This window comes from Phaethon lepturus, unplaced genomic scaffold (genome assembly GCF_000687285.1).
Source record: "Phaethon lepturus isolate BGI_N335 unplaced genomic scaffold, ASM68728v1 scaffold45763, whole genome shotgun sequence".
Classification (NCBI taxonomy): domain Eukaryota; kingdom Metazoa; phylum Chordata; class Aves; order Phaethontiformes; family Phaethontidae; genus Phaethon; species Phaethon lepturus.
This window is the reverse complement of record NW_010532041.1, coordinates 1-13,177: the sequence shown is the minus strand read 5'-3', so window position 1 is coordinate 13,177 and position 13,177 is coordinate 1. Positions and strand designations below refer to the sequence as shown.

Genomic DNA, 13,177 nt, shown 5'->3' with positions numbered 1-13,177 from the left:
TCAGCAGTGGGAATTAATTATAAAGCAATATGATTTTATTCCAAGACCCTGCCCTAAGAGGTTTGCAGTGAAGAACCATGTAAGTTTAGGTAAAGTCTATATAAAAACCAAAGTCTATGCTAAGTGGTTTAACTGAAGGGATTACAGTAGTGAAAGGCTCTTAGAAAATTTTCTAGCCAATAGTATCTTGGCATTTTGCCTTGAGCAGCCCATTTCAAGAAACATTTGATTCTAAAAATTGACTTGATGCTTTGCATTTTACAGTGTATTACGGAAATAATTTTTGTGTAAAATTGAAGGGTTCCTGTGATCATAACAGATCTTAATAACTAATACAGCTGTCATGATTATAAAGAATATGACATAAAGCTGTTATTACTTCTCCATCTTACAGATTTTTTTATTTCAAATCTGTGCATTTGTGTTACTCTTTTATTCCATCCTGTAAGTGCTAACACTATTTTCTAGTTTAGTTTTAACTAATATTTTGGCTTTGTTATATTAAGTTACACAGTCTCTATGGCCATGTTAAGAAAGTTGGCAGAGTATTAAAATTCCAAAAATATGAGACAAGATTCAGACACAGTCAATCCAACTGTATTTCTGTAACAAACAGTAACCTTGCAGAAACCCATCTGAAACTGGAAATGCGGCCTTCCTGGAGTATTCTGCATAGTGAAACAAAGTCAGTCTGACAGCAGTATCAGGATTAAGACACAGTTTTGCCCTCTAACCATAGAAGCAATCTCTCTGCACTGTAAATCCCCAATTTCTTCTGCTAGGCTAGCAAAGAAAATAAAGATGCTGCCATGGATAGATGACAATCTTTCAGTCCAAATGGCTGTAACCACCTTTTCCTGCCTCTGTTCAAATACTAATAAATGCAAAATAGAAAAATGTAACCATGTAGCTTCCAGTCAAACAGGACAGCAGCCTACCAATCTCTAAAGCTGCCAGAACAAATGAGACACAGCATCCTGGTTTTCTGAAGATGTTTATTGATGTAAGCATGTAATAACAAATTATTAAAATATCTTCCCAAGCATGGGTAACTTGCTTCTATTTTAGCATAACATAAAGGATAGCACAAAGCTCAAGGAATCATCCCAACTAGGAGTTCCAGAATAAAACAAAGTAATAACTCCTGCAGAGGGCTTTATAATGATGTATGGTTTTACATACCTCATCTGGACAGCCGACACTCAGCCAAAAAACCCATCTGTATAGGTAAGCCTTCAGAACCTTTATTCTGGGCTCCTTCAGACTGTGGTGTCTCTGCTGGAGCTGTAAGTGCTGTAAGGTTTCTGTGACATAACAAAAGCTGAAATTCTGCAGAGTATTTAGCACCTTGATGCAGCTGAAGCTGCTCTGTACCACCGTATGTGTTCTGTGAAAGAGTTGGCTTGAAATAAAAGGAGTATAATGCAAATAAGTCCTCTTTGCTGCACTCCATCCCAATGTCTAATGCTAGCAAAGGCCAATAGCATTAAACCAATCATTGTGGAAATAATTAGTGTTGATATTTAAGAGATGCTTACTCTTCAGAGCTACTGCCCTAGTGAAAGGATGACCTGGGGCTTCTCCAAGTTTTTGCAGATCAGCTGCAACCCTTACTTGTGAGCACTCCCTGTAAGCATACAGTGCCAAGTGCTGTTGTATTGCCACTCACTGCTGTAAGTTACTTCTGTTGCAGCATATGGGATCATTTGACTGCATTTCACATAGGCTGGGGTGGAGGAGGTGATTTCAAAAGAGATTTTGTTCACTATAAGTGAAAGGGTAAAGCCAGCACAAAATCACCCACAGAACTGAGCTGTGCCACCAGCTCTCAGGTTATTGCCAATGTTAGGTAGAGGCCTGTACTGTAAGTAGTTCAAGATTAAAGCAAGTATACGTGCATACCATATCCAACACATCTGTTACATCACATTGTTTATTGGAAGGCTGCAAAGGAAAAATTAAATTCCTCCTGCTGGAAAGGCAGCCTAAGACAACCCAAAGAATGCATCAAGATAATGGCTAGTAAACAAGGTAAATACTGGAGGCAAATAGATCTCGGTTGAAGCACTGGCAACTAACCTGGCATGAAGAACAAAAATTTTAATCAGCTCTTCCACCCATCAGCTGACTTTGAGATCTGTAATGCTATTGGCAGTAGGGGAACAGCAGCAGCAAAAACTTAAGCTTTACAAGCACGTCTGCCAACTCCTGAAACTTGCCAAGACACCAGTAATGCTTCAGCAGCACAATACGAGAAGCTGATCACAGATAACTACTTTTTCAGCAGGCACAGCTGACCTGCTGTCAGCTGCTAAAATTCAAGGTTCTCTTTTCTTGCTGTCAGCTCTTACTTTATATGTCCTTTCCCCTACCTTATATCTTTTCTGTTTAGTAATTGTAGCTTAGCAGAATGAAATCTAATATTGAGCAACATTACAGTGAGCCTAATACCAAGGAAGAAGCCAAAACCAGAAAAGCCTGATAGTGAGAGAAATTTAGTTGGGTATTGAGTGACTGATAAAATTACGCTTCACTTGAGCATCAAGTTTACAAAGCAGAGTATAAACCGCTTTTTATCTCTCTGTATTTGTTTGTCTCAATTGCCTGCATTTTTGCCGCCTTCTGTCCAGAGAAAGCAGGCCTGAACTTCCAATACAAAACACGAGGCACCAAAACAACTCATTCAACTAACTTGCTCTTTTTCCTCCAAAAGTAAAATATCTTAGAATCATAGAATCTTTGGGTTGGAAGGGACCTTTAAAGGTCATCTAGTGCAACGCACCTGCAATGAGCAGGGACATCTTCAACTAGATAAGTTTGCTCAGAGCCCCATCCAGCCTGACGTTGAATGCTTCCAGCGATGGGGCATCTACCATCTCTCTGGGCAACCTGTGCCAGTGTTTCACCACCCTCATTGTGAAAAATTTCTTCCTTAGATCTAGTCTAAATCTGCCCTCTTTTAGTTTCAAACCGTTACCCCTTGTTCTATCAATACAGGCACTGCTAAGAAGTCTGTTCTCATCTTTCTTATAAGCCCCCTTTAAGCACTGGAAGGCTGCTATAAGGTCTCCCTGGAGCCTTCTTTTCTCCAGGCTGAACCCCAACTCTCTCAGCCTGTCCTCATAGGAGAGGTGTTCCATCCCTCTGATCATTTTTGTGACCCCCCTCTGGACCCTCTCCAACAGGTCCATGTCTTTTCTGTGCTGAGGGCTCTAGATCTTCCTTAATCACATCTGAAAGGCTGTAATTTCTGGGAAAAGCAAACGCAAGAACTTTTGAAACCTTTGTGTTTGTTTGTGGAAGAGTTACGAACTGAGTCTTCTGTCTGCAAAACTGCAAATATTGCTTTAACCATTGAATGTCGTCCCAGTACAACCTTCAGATGCATTTGCTCCCGAAGGCCTTTACCTTGCCCACTGAACATCATACACACAACACCCTCCCTCCTGTCCCTGCTGGTACCCCCTACCACAGATTGGGGTATAGGAGGAAACAAGAGTTTCAAATTTTAGTGGAAAGTGTTGTACAAGTCAGAATGAATTAAGGTCTTGGTTGTCATATCTTTTGCCCTAAGCCTTCCTTTTCAAGAAGGAGGAATTTCATTATTAATGTTTTGAACTGCAATTCACCAGGAATTAACATTTAGAATGTACACTTAGAAACCAGCAAATGTGAATTAAGCACTAAACTTCGATACAATTCTGTAGCAAATACTTTAAGCATTTTTTGGTTGTTACAGAGCAGATTTTTTTTTTTTTTTTTTTTAGATCAGCTAGCATCAGTAAATTAGATCACTGGGTTCCATTTTTCAAGTCTTAAACTTTTCTCTTTACTTAAGTTCATCTTGGTTTTGGATTACCTACAATATCACACTGTGATAGTCTTTGCCAACCTTATACCAAGAGAATCCAGAGATTCTTGATAGCATTAGGCTCTCTGAAAAGACCTTTACTCTCCATTGTAAAGAAACATTTCTTAATTTCAAGAGGGCTTTTTTAAATGCAGCAGGTATCTGACTACTGCCTGTTTCATTAAATAGTTGTAAAAAATTGGAAGGGCATGTATAATTTCTTGTTTTCTAAATATTTTACCTTAAGCATTTTTATGTATAGCAGGAAAATTATATTTTCTAGTTATGAAAACTAATTATAATTCAACTATGTAGTGTTGTGTCTAAATCGGTACTGTTGGTCTCCAAGAAATATTTGATATTTCCGTGTAAAACCAGATGATGATTTGCATATAACTTTCTTGTACAAATCAAGGCACTGAAATTTAAGAAGTTCTCTTTGCTGGGGTGGAGTGATGGTGGAATTACAGCACTCATTGCAGCCGCAAAGTATCCAGCTCTTATCCACAAGTTGGTTGTCTGGGGAGCCAATGCCAGTGTTACTCAGGAGGATGTGAGAATTTATAATGGTATGTACAAGCTGAATATCATATCCTAAAAGAATTATTTTAATTTCTTCTTGACCTAAAGAACTTAGTTATGTAACAGGTAAGTGGAGAGAGAGTTGAGGACGCAACAAGCCTAAAGGAACAGGACACAAAATTCACCTCGTTGCTGAGTGTAAGGATAGATTAAAGTCATAGTGAGAAGCTCCCTAACAATTACTCCAAGGGTAATATAATGGAATTTTTAAAAAGTCCTTACCAACAGCTGCTGAAAAGCGTAAGTTATAATAGCTTATCAGTAGTTTTCAGAAGTAAATTTTTTGTTGCTGTAACAAGTTCCTAAAAATAAATTGCAAATAATACTCCTGATCCCAGGATTGATTTCCTTTCTCACATCTTGTGCAACCTTTAGACAAGATCCACAGAAAAATCACAGAGCTAGCATGTAACAAATTTTGCCTCTAGGTCCTATATAATATATAGACAGTAAGAAAAGAAGCTCATAACTTACCATCTGTGTTCAGGAAGTTCATTCAAGTAAATGTCCCAGGATGCCTTTCTAATTTGCATTCCTTTAAAGTTAATTACTGTGGTTACAAAACCTTTGCAAAGTAAAGAAACATGGGATTTCTGATTCTTATTCCATTCACGTGACATAGAATCTGGCCATTTGTCACTTCAAAGGAAAATAGCAAAAACTGCTAGTGAACTCATAAAGAAACCTTATTTCCTTTTGAAATTAGAAATTAAGAGTTAACCATGAAAGCTCTCAGAAAATGTAACCCAGTATAACTTCATTTAAGTGATTGGAGTTTGATTTATACCAGCTGTGAAATCTGACTCTTGTTTCAGCTAAATTAGTAGTGTATGTATTGCACATGTGTACTTCCCTCACCTATACTAAAGCACTTTCATAGGTAGTAGTACTATATTTTTTAGTTCAGTAAGCAAAATGCTTTTGATCTCTGTAAAAGTTCTGCTTTATTTCTTTACATGCTTTTAGATGTATGAAGTTTTTATTACATAATTATGAAATGCATGTCAATTAGTATCAGCCGACAGGCTAAAATGTGGAGAAAAAAAAAAAAATAATCTTACTTTACATGGGGCACCCACAGCAATACTGACCTTTGGCCTCTTCTGGTGTTTTCAACATCTCTCTCTGGGTGACAGAGCTCAGAAAGTAGCAGCACAAGCCTTCTGCAGCTGGCCCATCAGCACATCTCGGCTGTAGTGGAGGGTTTGGTAGGAGAGAAAGGTGTTTATTTGGTATCTATGTCCTTTCAATATTGGCTTCATTCTCCCCCACCTCACCCTTTCTAAACTAAGGCCAGCCGCAGGGGTAAAACAGTAGATTCCATAAGGAAAACAGCTGTTTGGTAACAGCTAGCCTGGGGTGAGCAATCTCATTTCCAGTCAGATGCTGTTATAAAACACTCAGTCACCACTACCTTGCTCATTTGGCTGGAGAGGTTCTGTTTGTTAATTAACACCTTACTCTTTCCTTCCTTGAATTCCCATTTGAAACCAGTTAAAAGCTTTGCTAGTGGCATATATTGCTGTTTGATGATTCAGTACTTTTCAGGTCTCCTTCAGATTCTCTGCCATGCCAACCTTGTTTTGGGCTTTATCGATACAAAGCTATGCAGCTGAAATACACTTCAGTGAAAGTCATCCTTGTGGATATCTGGTTTTTGAGCAGTACTGAAAATTTTAGGGGAAAAAAATAGGTAAATCTGATAAATAAATAACTAGAATGTCAGATTATTTGTACAGCTTTAGCCAGCCTGCCATGAGTCACAGGACTCTACTAAGAGTTGCTTGTTTTTCTGTAAGACTATGGCAAATGTACCATGATGTCAGCCTGCTGGAATGCCTTAGTAAGAGCTTCCTTCCTCTGAATACTGGTAGGAGTCATGGAAGAACTTCCATCCATGAGCCAAAGCAAAAGGCTGAAGGATATAAAAAAGAATTGCCAGCTCTGGCACACCGTTATAAAACAGTCCCCTTTCCCCTTTTTATACACAAGATACCTCCTTGAGCTCCTTTTCTGCAAGCCCTCCAAAAAGGAACATCAGCAGTTTTAGGACTGAGTCCTTTGATTTTTTTTTTTTTCTGTTATTCCTTGTGATAACAACAACAGTATGGTCTTCTGCAACTCAGAAAGACCCCAGCAGAGATTGTAAAACTACCTTTTTTATACCCTTTCCATCCTGTGAATTACTTAAAGCCATTCAGTGCAGTTTCAAGTTTGAAATACACAGCTGCGGTCTGGTTTGAAAACTACTCATATTAGGTGTTGACAGTACTGGGTTATATCTTGTTGCTGGAAAGGACTTAATATATGTTATTTTATGTAGGCATCCGAGATGTTTCAAAATGGAGTGAAAAGGCCAAGAAACCACTGGAAGAGATGTATGGACATCAGTACTTTGCAAAAACCTGTGAGGCTTGGGTAGATGGAATATCGCGCTTTGCTGAAAAATCAGATGGTAAGGCTTTTACACTGTTAAACTGAAGCAATTATAGTAGCAGACAGTTCTGGATAAAAATTTAACAGTACTCCTAGCAGCCAGTAAAGGAAGGACTCTACATATGGCATTAAAAGCCAGGTCTGACTCACACTCATGAATAAAGCAATTACTTTGTAGATGGTTCACAGAACCAGCAAGGTACAGGAGGAAAACACATTTATTGGAAGCATTAGCTGATGAGTCTCTCCTCTTGTTCCACCACAAAACTACATTATTAAATCATTGCTTTTGTGCAGACTGAGCAGGAGGGATTCTGCTCAAGCTTTTTTCTCCTCTCTTAGTGACAAAGGATTACCTCTTGGTGACTTCGTTAAGATATCCCAGAAGTGAGGCATGTTCATTCCAGTTTCTGCAAACAGGAGCTGAAGCACTATTTCAAACCTAGTAGCATGAGAGTTAAAAAAGAAGGAAGTTCAGATTTTGAGAACTCAGAATTAGCAAAACACATTTAAAAAAAACACTGTTGACACAGGTTAGCTGTTTAGAAACCCAAAATGAATAGTTAAACTAGACAATATAATTATTAAATGTTTGTCTCTGAAGATTTCTGCAATTACTCTCCATATGCTTTTGCAGACAAGGGTACCATGAATAATAACCTGCAGTTCTGTTTTAATTCAGAGGAAAATTTCTTTTCATTTGTCTAAAGCAGAAATACATAATACATAAAACAGGGTGCCTTTAATTCTCTTATACACATTTTCCTGTAGCCCTCATAATGACAGACAGGAGGTAACATACATTAACAGGCAGCAGGTACTACAAGGAAAACATTCCTTCATTTCGTATTTTTTCCATAAAATTTTGCACGGGATCGGCAACGTTGCACTAGAATTTCTCCCAGTAGAGTGATGTAACAAATTATGATCTGATTTTACTTTACCCTTTCTAGAATGCATCTCCTTAAAACTAGTTTATTCTTAACTCCAAAGCCCAGGCTAGTGAAACTCTGGCTGTGACATCCTTTTTATGCCTCAAACACTATGAGATGGAGTGACTGTGGAAAAGAAGCTACCTGGAGACATGTAACAAGTTGCTGCCTTACCTTGATGCTGTAACTGGATCAGATATTGCAAGAAGCCTAACTCCCTTTTGCTAAAAAAGTTGAGCAACCATCAGACTGCAGATTTTTGTCCAGGCATAGCTTGGAGAGAGTGACTTAGACTACAAGCAGGTCTCCTTGGAATTAAAGTTAAGACATGCTGCACAAAAAGTGCAGGTATGGCAAATATGAGAAAAGGGGTTAATAAAACCCGTCAGAGATAAAAGGACAGCAAAGACTTTGTTGGTCAAAAATTCAACTCGAGCTCTTCTTAAGAAATAGACTCTTTGCCCTAAGTGGGACAGCTTTTAGTGTGAAATGCCATAAGAAATGAACTTTTAGAAGGTGCCAACATTTAATGAAACTAAGTTGCATAAAGTTGCAAAATTCAAGATTCTTCTTGCTCTTCTATGGTTTTGGAGTAAATATAATCTAGTGGTTATAGTACAAAACCGTTTTAGGACTGGAAACTAGGAAATAATAGTTTGACTGCCAACTACGTCCTTAGGAAAATAACCTAAATCTACTTGTTACTACTTCTGAAAAACACTCAACATTTGTGCAGGTATTTGAGGACTATGGGTAAAATGTTCTAAATGAAAATATGTAACAGGTAGAACTGCAAACTAAGACTATATAAATAACCAAACAACTGGAAAAACTCTGTGAAACGGTGTACAACTTTAGAGCTAAGGAAAGTGTGCGTATATGAACATTAACTGCACAGCAAGGAGACAACTACAAATAGGACAAAGTTATCTGAAAGATAAATGGAACATAAAACTCATCAAGTATCTTTTGCCCAAAGATTCTCTTGCAAGAGCATGGGAAGTTAGGCAAAGAGTTTGGAACCTGGGTTACTAAGGGATGAGGAAAAAAGAACGGGGGGGAGGAGGGGGTTTATGGGATAGAAAAGTCTTTAAGGAAAAGCATTAAAATTACTTCTGGTGAGATTAAAGACTAGTAAGCATAAAATTGTTATTGGGGTTCTGCAAGATGAATGGGCAGGGAGAATAACCTTTGAATAGTTTTAGTACAGTTTATATTAAACGTTTATTCATTGCAGACAGCAAAGGGTCTGGAAGGTAGAACAGGCATGAGTACAATCTAAATTAACTTGTTGATAAAAGTAGCAAATCTTGTAACCTGACAACCGATGTAACAAAATACAGCATTATCATGAAGGCCTTAAGGCTCTAAGGCTGAAAAGAACAAAGCCAGGAAAGAGATGCATGTATTTGCTTAGAACAGTCAGAGAGAGCCTGGGGGAAGTGTAGGACAGAAGTGTTTCATTCTCTCTATCCGTTTGTGCTAGTACCCATTAATGAAGCAATTTCAGTGAAGTAACATTTTGGAAAAAGAAATGTTAATTATAGTCCTGATTACATAGTTCTGTAGATTAGTTGCATGCTATCCACAAGCAGAGGCAATAACTAGAACCCAATGGAGTTTACAGTCCTTTACAGAAGCAGTTTCAGTCTTTCATACGATTTTGAAACAAAGTGTGACCTTCATTTATTTTCTCCCTAGGTAATATCTGCCAACAGTTGCTGCCAGATATTAAATGTCCCACATTTATAATTCATGGTGAAAAAGACCCTTTGGTTCCACAAGCTCATGCAGAATACATTCATAAGCACATCAAAGGCTCTCGGTAAGTTATATGACAGAGTATTTATAAACCATTGTTGAAGAAATGAAAGAGTTCAAACCCACAGTGTGGGGGGAAAAAAAAAGAAAAAAAGAAAATCTGAGAGAATCAGAAGAGTAAAAGTGAGAAAATTCATGGGTTCAGGTAAAGACAGTTGAAAAGGTAAAGCAAAAGTCACACACGCAAGCAAAGCAAAGCAAGGAAATTCATTCACCGCTTCCCATCGGCAGGCAGGTGTTCAGCCATCTCCAGGAAAGCAGGGCTCCATCACATATAATGGTTACTTGGAAAGACAAACACCATCACACCAACCGTCCCCCCCTTCCTTCTTCTTCCCCATCTTTCCATGCTGAGCATGACATCATACGGTATGGAATATCCCCCTAGTCAGTTGGGGTCAGCTGTCCGGGCTGTGTCCCCTCCCAACCTTTTCTGCACCCCCAGCCTCCTCGCTGGTGGGGTAGAGTGAGAAGAAGAAAAGGGCTTGACTCTGCGTAAGCACTGCTCAGCAGTAATGAAAACATCCCTGTATTATCAGCACTGTTTCCAGCACAAATGCAAAACACAGCCCCATGCTAGCTACTGTGAAGAAAATTCACTCTATCCCAGCCAAAACCAGTGCAGTATAGTATTTTAATAAGCTCCTTCCTAAAATCCTCCAAGAGAAACCAAGTAAGATCCTTTTCCTCTTTCCACTTCACACACAAAACCACTCCCCAATATTTATCAAAAGAAGCAAATTTCTTCTCTGTTTCTAGTATAGACATTGCATTCCTTTTGCTTCAAGAGACCTAATTTCCATCCCATTCAGTAGAGCAGTGAACTTAGATGCTATGAGTGGAGAGAGAATCCCAGTCATTAGAAAGAAGCACAGGATACTGATGTTTGCTCTGCCTTGTTCATGTGAACAGCAACCTCAAAGATTTTGTTTTTCCAGCTGTCTCATGAACTTTCAGTGTTTTTAAGTGAAGCAGAATGAGGAAAAAAAATGTACAACTATGCTGAGACATATTACTTTATAAACAAGAAAAATCTTGGGGCACTATCTGCTTAATTTGAAAATTCCAGAAATGCTTCCTATAAAAAGCTGGGATTTCACCATCTGAATTTTCTTCATAGATTTGCACACAAATTCAAGAGTTCTATTACTGCTTAATAACAGATTGCAATGATTAACACTGGAAAGAAAAATTAGGAGAACAAAACCTATTTTTACAAATGCAGAGAGTAGGGAACGGTTTCACTGGTGTCATCTCTGTGAAAGATTGAGTGATATATTTATCTCAAAGTCAGTCCCTCTGTTCCTAGACATACATTATGCCACAGGAAGGATGAGAAAAAGAGACCTTCCTAATGATCACATGCAGGTGTTTTATTCCATGTCTGCTAGTTAGTTACTCCCACATGCCCTGCTCAGAACACCTATCATCCTGTTAGGTCTCACTGAGCTCTGAAATGCTGCAGCTGCTGACTAAAGGCAAGTCATCATGAAAACTAGGCAACTATCTGAGAGCTTCTCTTTGCAAGACAAGCCAAGAAGGAAACACTGTTGGAAGTTGCTATCCAATACAATAGAAAGTGATTCTTTGCATGTCTTTGTGTTGAAGTGCTCTGCTATATGTGTATTTATCAGACAACAAATCAGACTAATGGTGTTCTCAGAAATTAATACTTGGTCCCCTTCTTCCCTTGTTGCACTGTAGATGACACATTCCGTTGTGAAGCAGGAGGAAAACCTTAAATTTAGCATCTTATCAGTAACGCAGGCTTCTACCACCAACTTTTCTTGCCTTGACTTTTATCTAGTAGTAAAGTAGAAAGAGTTTTTGCTGATTGTAGTGCAGATACATTGCTTGTTTCTCTTATGGTAAAATCATCATTGAGGGCCATCATTCTGTATTTGTGTGGTATGGCTAGAGTTAGGTAGCATTACAGTGGCTTAACAGCAGTAGCAAGTAGCGTACACAATGCTATAGGTTTGTACATGTGTGCTGCTTGGTCTTTGATGAAAGAGACTTAATAAAATTCAGAAGTGCTAGAAGAGCCGGGTATGTTCACACACCATTGCTCTTTTCCTGAAGACGAAACAGCACTTGACACCACCAAAAGAAAGATCCCCTTGCTGTAGTGGGGCTTAGAAGACATGAAGGCAACATAGCACAGTATCAGTCAAGATGGCTTTAGCTCTGTTGAAACTGCTTATTATGTGGTAGGGTAAAATGAAGAATTTCTCACCCCCCTATAAAGAAGTGTTAGAAGTACATACCTGATGTATAAAGTTTTTCACAGCTAGACAGCAATGGCAAGTAGCATTTTTATGCTTGTCACACTCATACCAGTATTACAAAGATCACAGATACTACTTCTAAGCTTTTTTTGTAGCTTAAGAAGTCCTGACTTCCCTTTTTACTTTAATGGATGAATGAATGGTGTTAGTTTTGGATTATCTTTTTGCAGAAAGATTAGGCAAAGTTCAAACACTAAGTTTGGGCGATGACAAGAAATCTGTGTTTTCTGTAGCGATCTCTTCAGTGTGTTCACTGCCCAGCATAACCACTGTCCTCAGAAAGAGGCAAAAGAGCTCAAGTACTTCAACATACCTTTTGCAGACGCATCCTGTTCACAAAAGTTTTGTAATGTTATCTTCTTTGCTGACCACCAGAAAGGTTCCTAGAAACTGGATCTAGGACACAAAAATTTGGGGAGGATAAACTAAGCTTAAAACAAAGTGGAGGAAGTAGTATGCTTGTTCCTTGAAGGGTTGCTGTGGTTCACATTCTGAACCACATATATGGGGACAGTACTTAAAACAAGAGTTATTTCAGTTCTGTACTTGAGTAACTAAGAGCAATGAAAAGGCAACAAATATTTTAGTTACCTACATTCACAGAATAAAATGTATATTCAGTGTTTGATTTTTCTCTTTTAAGGTTGCTTCTGATGCCAGAAGGAAAGCATAATCTACACCTTCGTTTTGCAGAGGACTTCAACAGACAAGTGGAAGATTTCCTACACTGACTTAAACTGTAAAACAAGTTAGAGGTGTTTGTCCTTGCCTTGTTTAGGAATTTTAGTTGGCTTTCCATTTTCATTCAAGTTACAGGTAGGTTTGAGTCCTGTAAAAAAAACCATGGAAGATATTTGCATGAGAAGCATACATTTTGAGAATGTGTAAGCCTCAGTGGATCAGAGTGCACCACTGTGCTACAAGATTTCTGAGGTGTCTTTAAACTTACTTCTTGCCACACAGGACAAATTAGCTGTTCTTTGTCCAATACAGGTGTTAAGAAAGACAGAAAACATGATCTAGAATACATGCCTTTATGTGCTCTTAACAGTAAAGGACAAAAACATTGTAATAACTGGGATTCAGAACTGTTACATTGAGAAAGCTGTCAAAGTTACAGGTGCTCAGAGGGTAATTGGGTACACAGTTTCTAGAGAACATGCTTCACCACCACTATCAGAAGTCATTCAGTACACATGCCTGCTTTACAGAAGTTCCTTTGATGCCGGGGACTTAAGCCTCATCCTCCTCTCCTTCCTCTTCAAATT

General features: G+C 38.5%; 1 protein-coding gene across 1 annotated transcript in view; it reads left to right on the top strand.

Moving 5' to 3' along the window:
* The window catches only part of BPHL (biphenyl hydrolase-like (serine hydrolase)), a 16,046-nt gene extending 3,073 nt beyond the window's left edge, over positions 1 to 12,973 (top strand). Inside the window, exons 3-6 of the mRNA XM_010284733.1 lie at positions 4,266 to 4,419; positions 6,756 to 6,887; positions 9,502 to 9,625; positions 12,553 to 12,973. Of these exons, the coding sequence (XP_010283035.1) occupies positions 4,266 to 4,419; positions 6,756 to 6,887; positions 9,502 to 9,625; positions 12,553 to 12,640 (498 nt within the window). The 3' untranslated portion in view covers positions 12,641 to 12,973. The remainder of the gene's footprint in view (positions 1 to 4,265; positions 4,420 to 6,755; positions 6,888 to 9,501; positions 9,626 to 12,552) is intronic.
* The last annotated feature ends 204 nt before the right edge of the window (positions 12,974 to 13,177 follow it).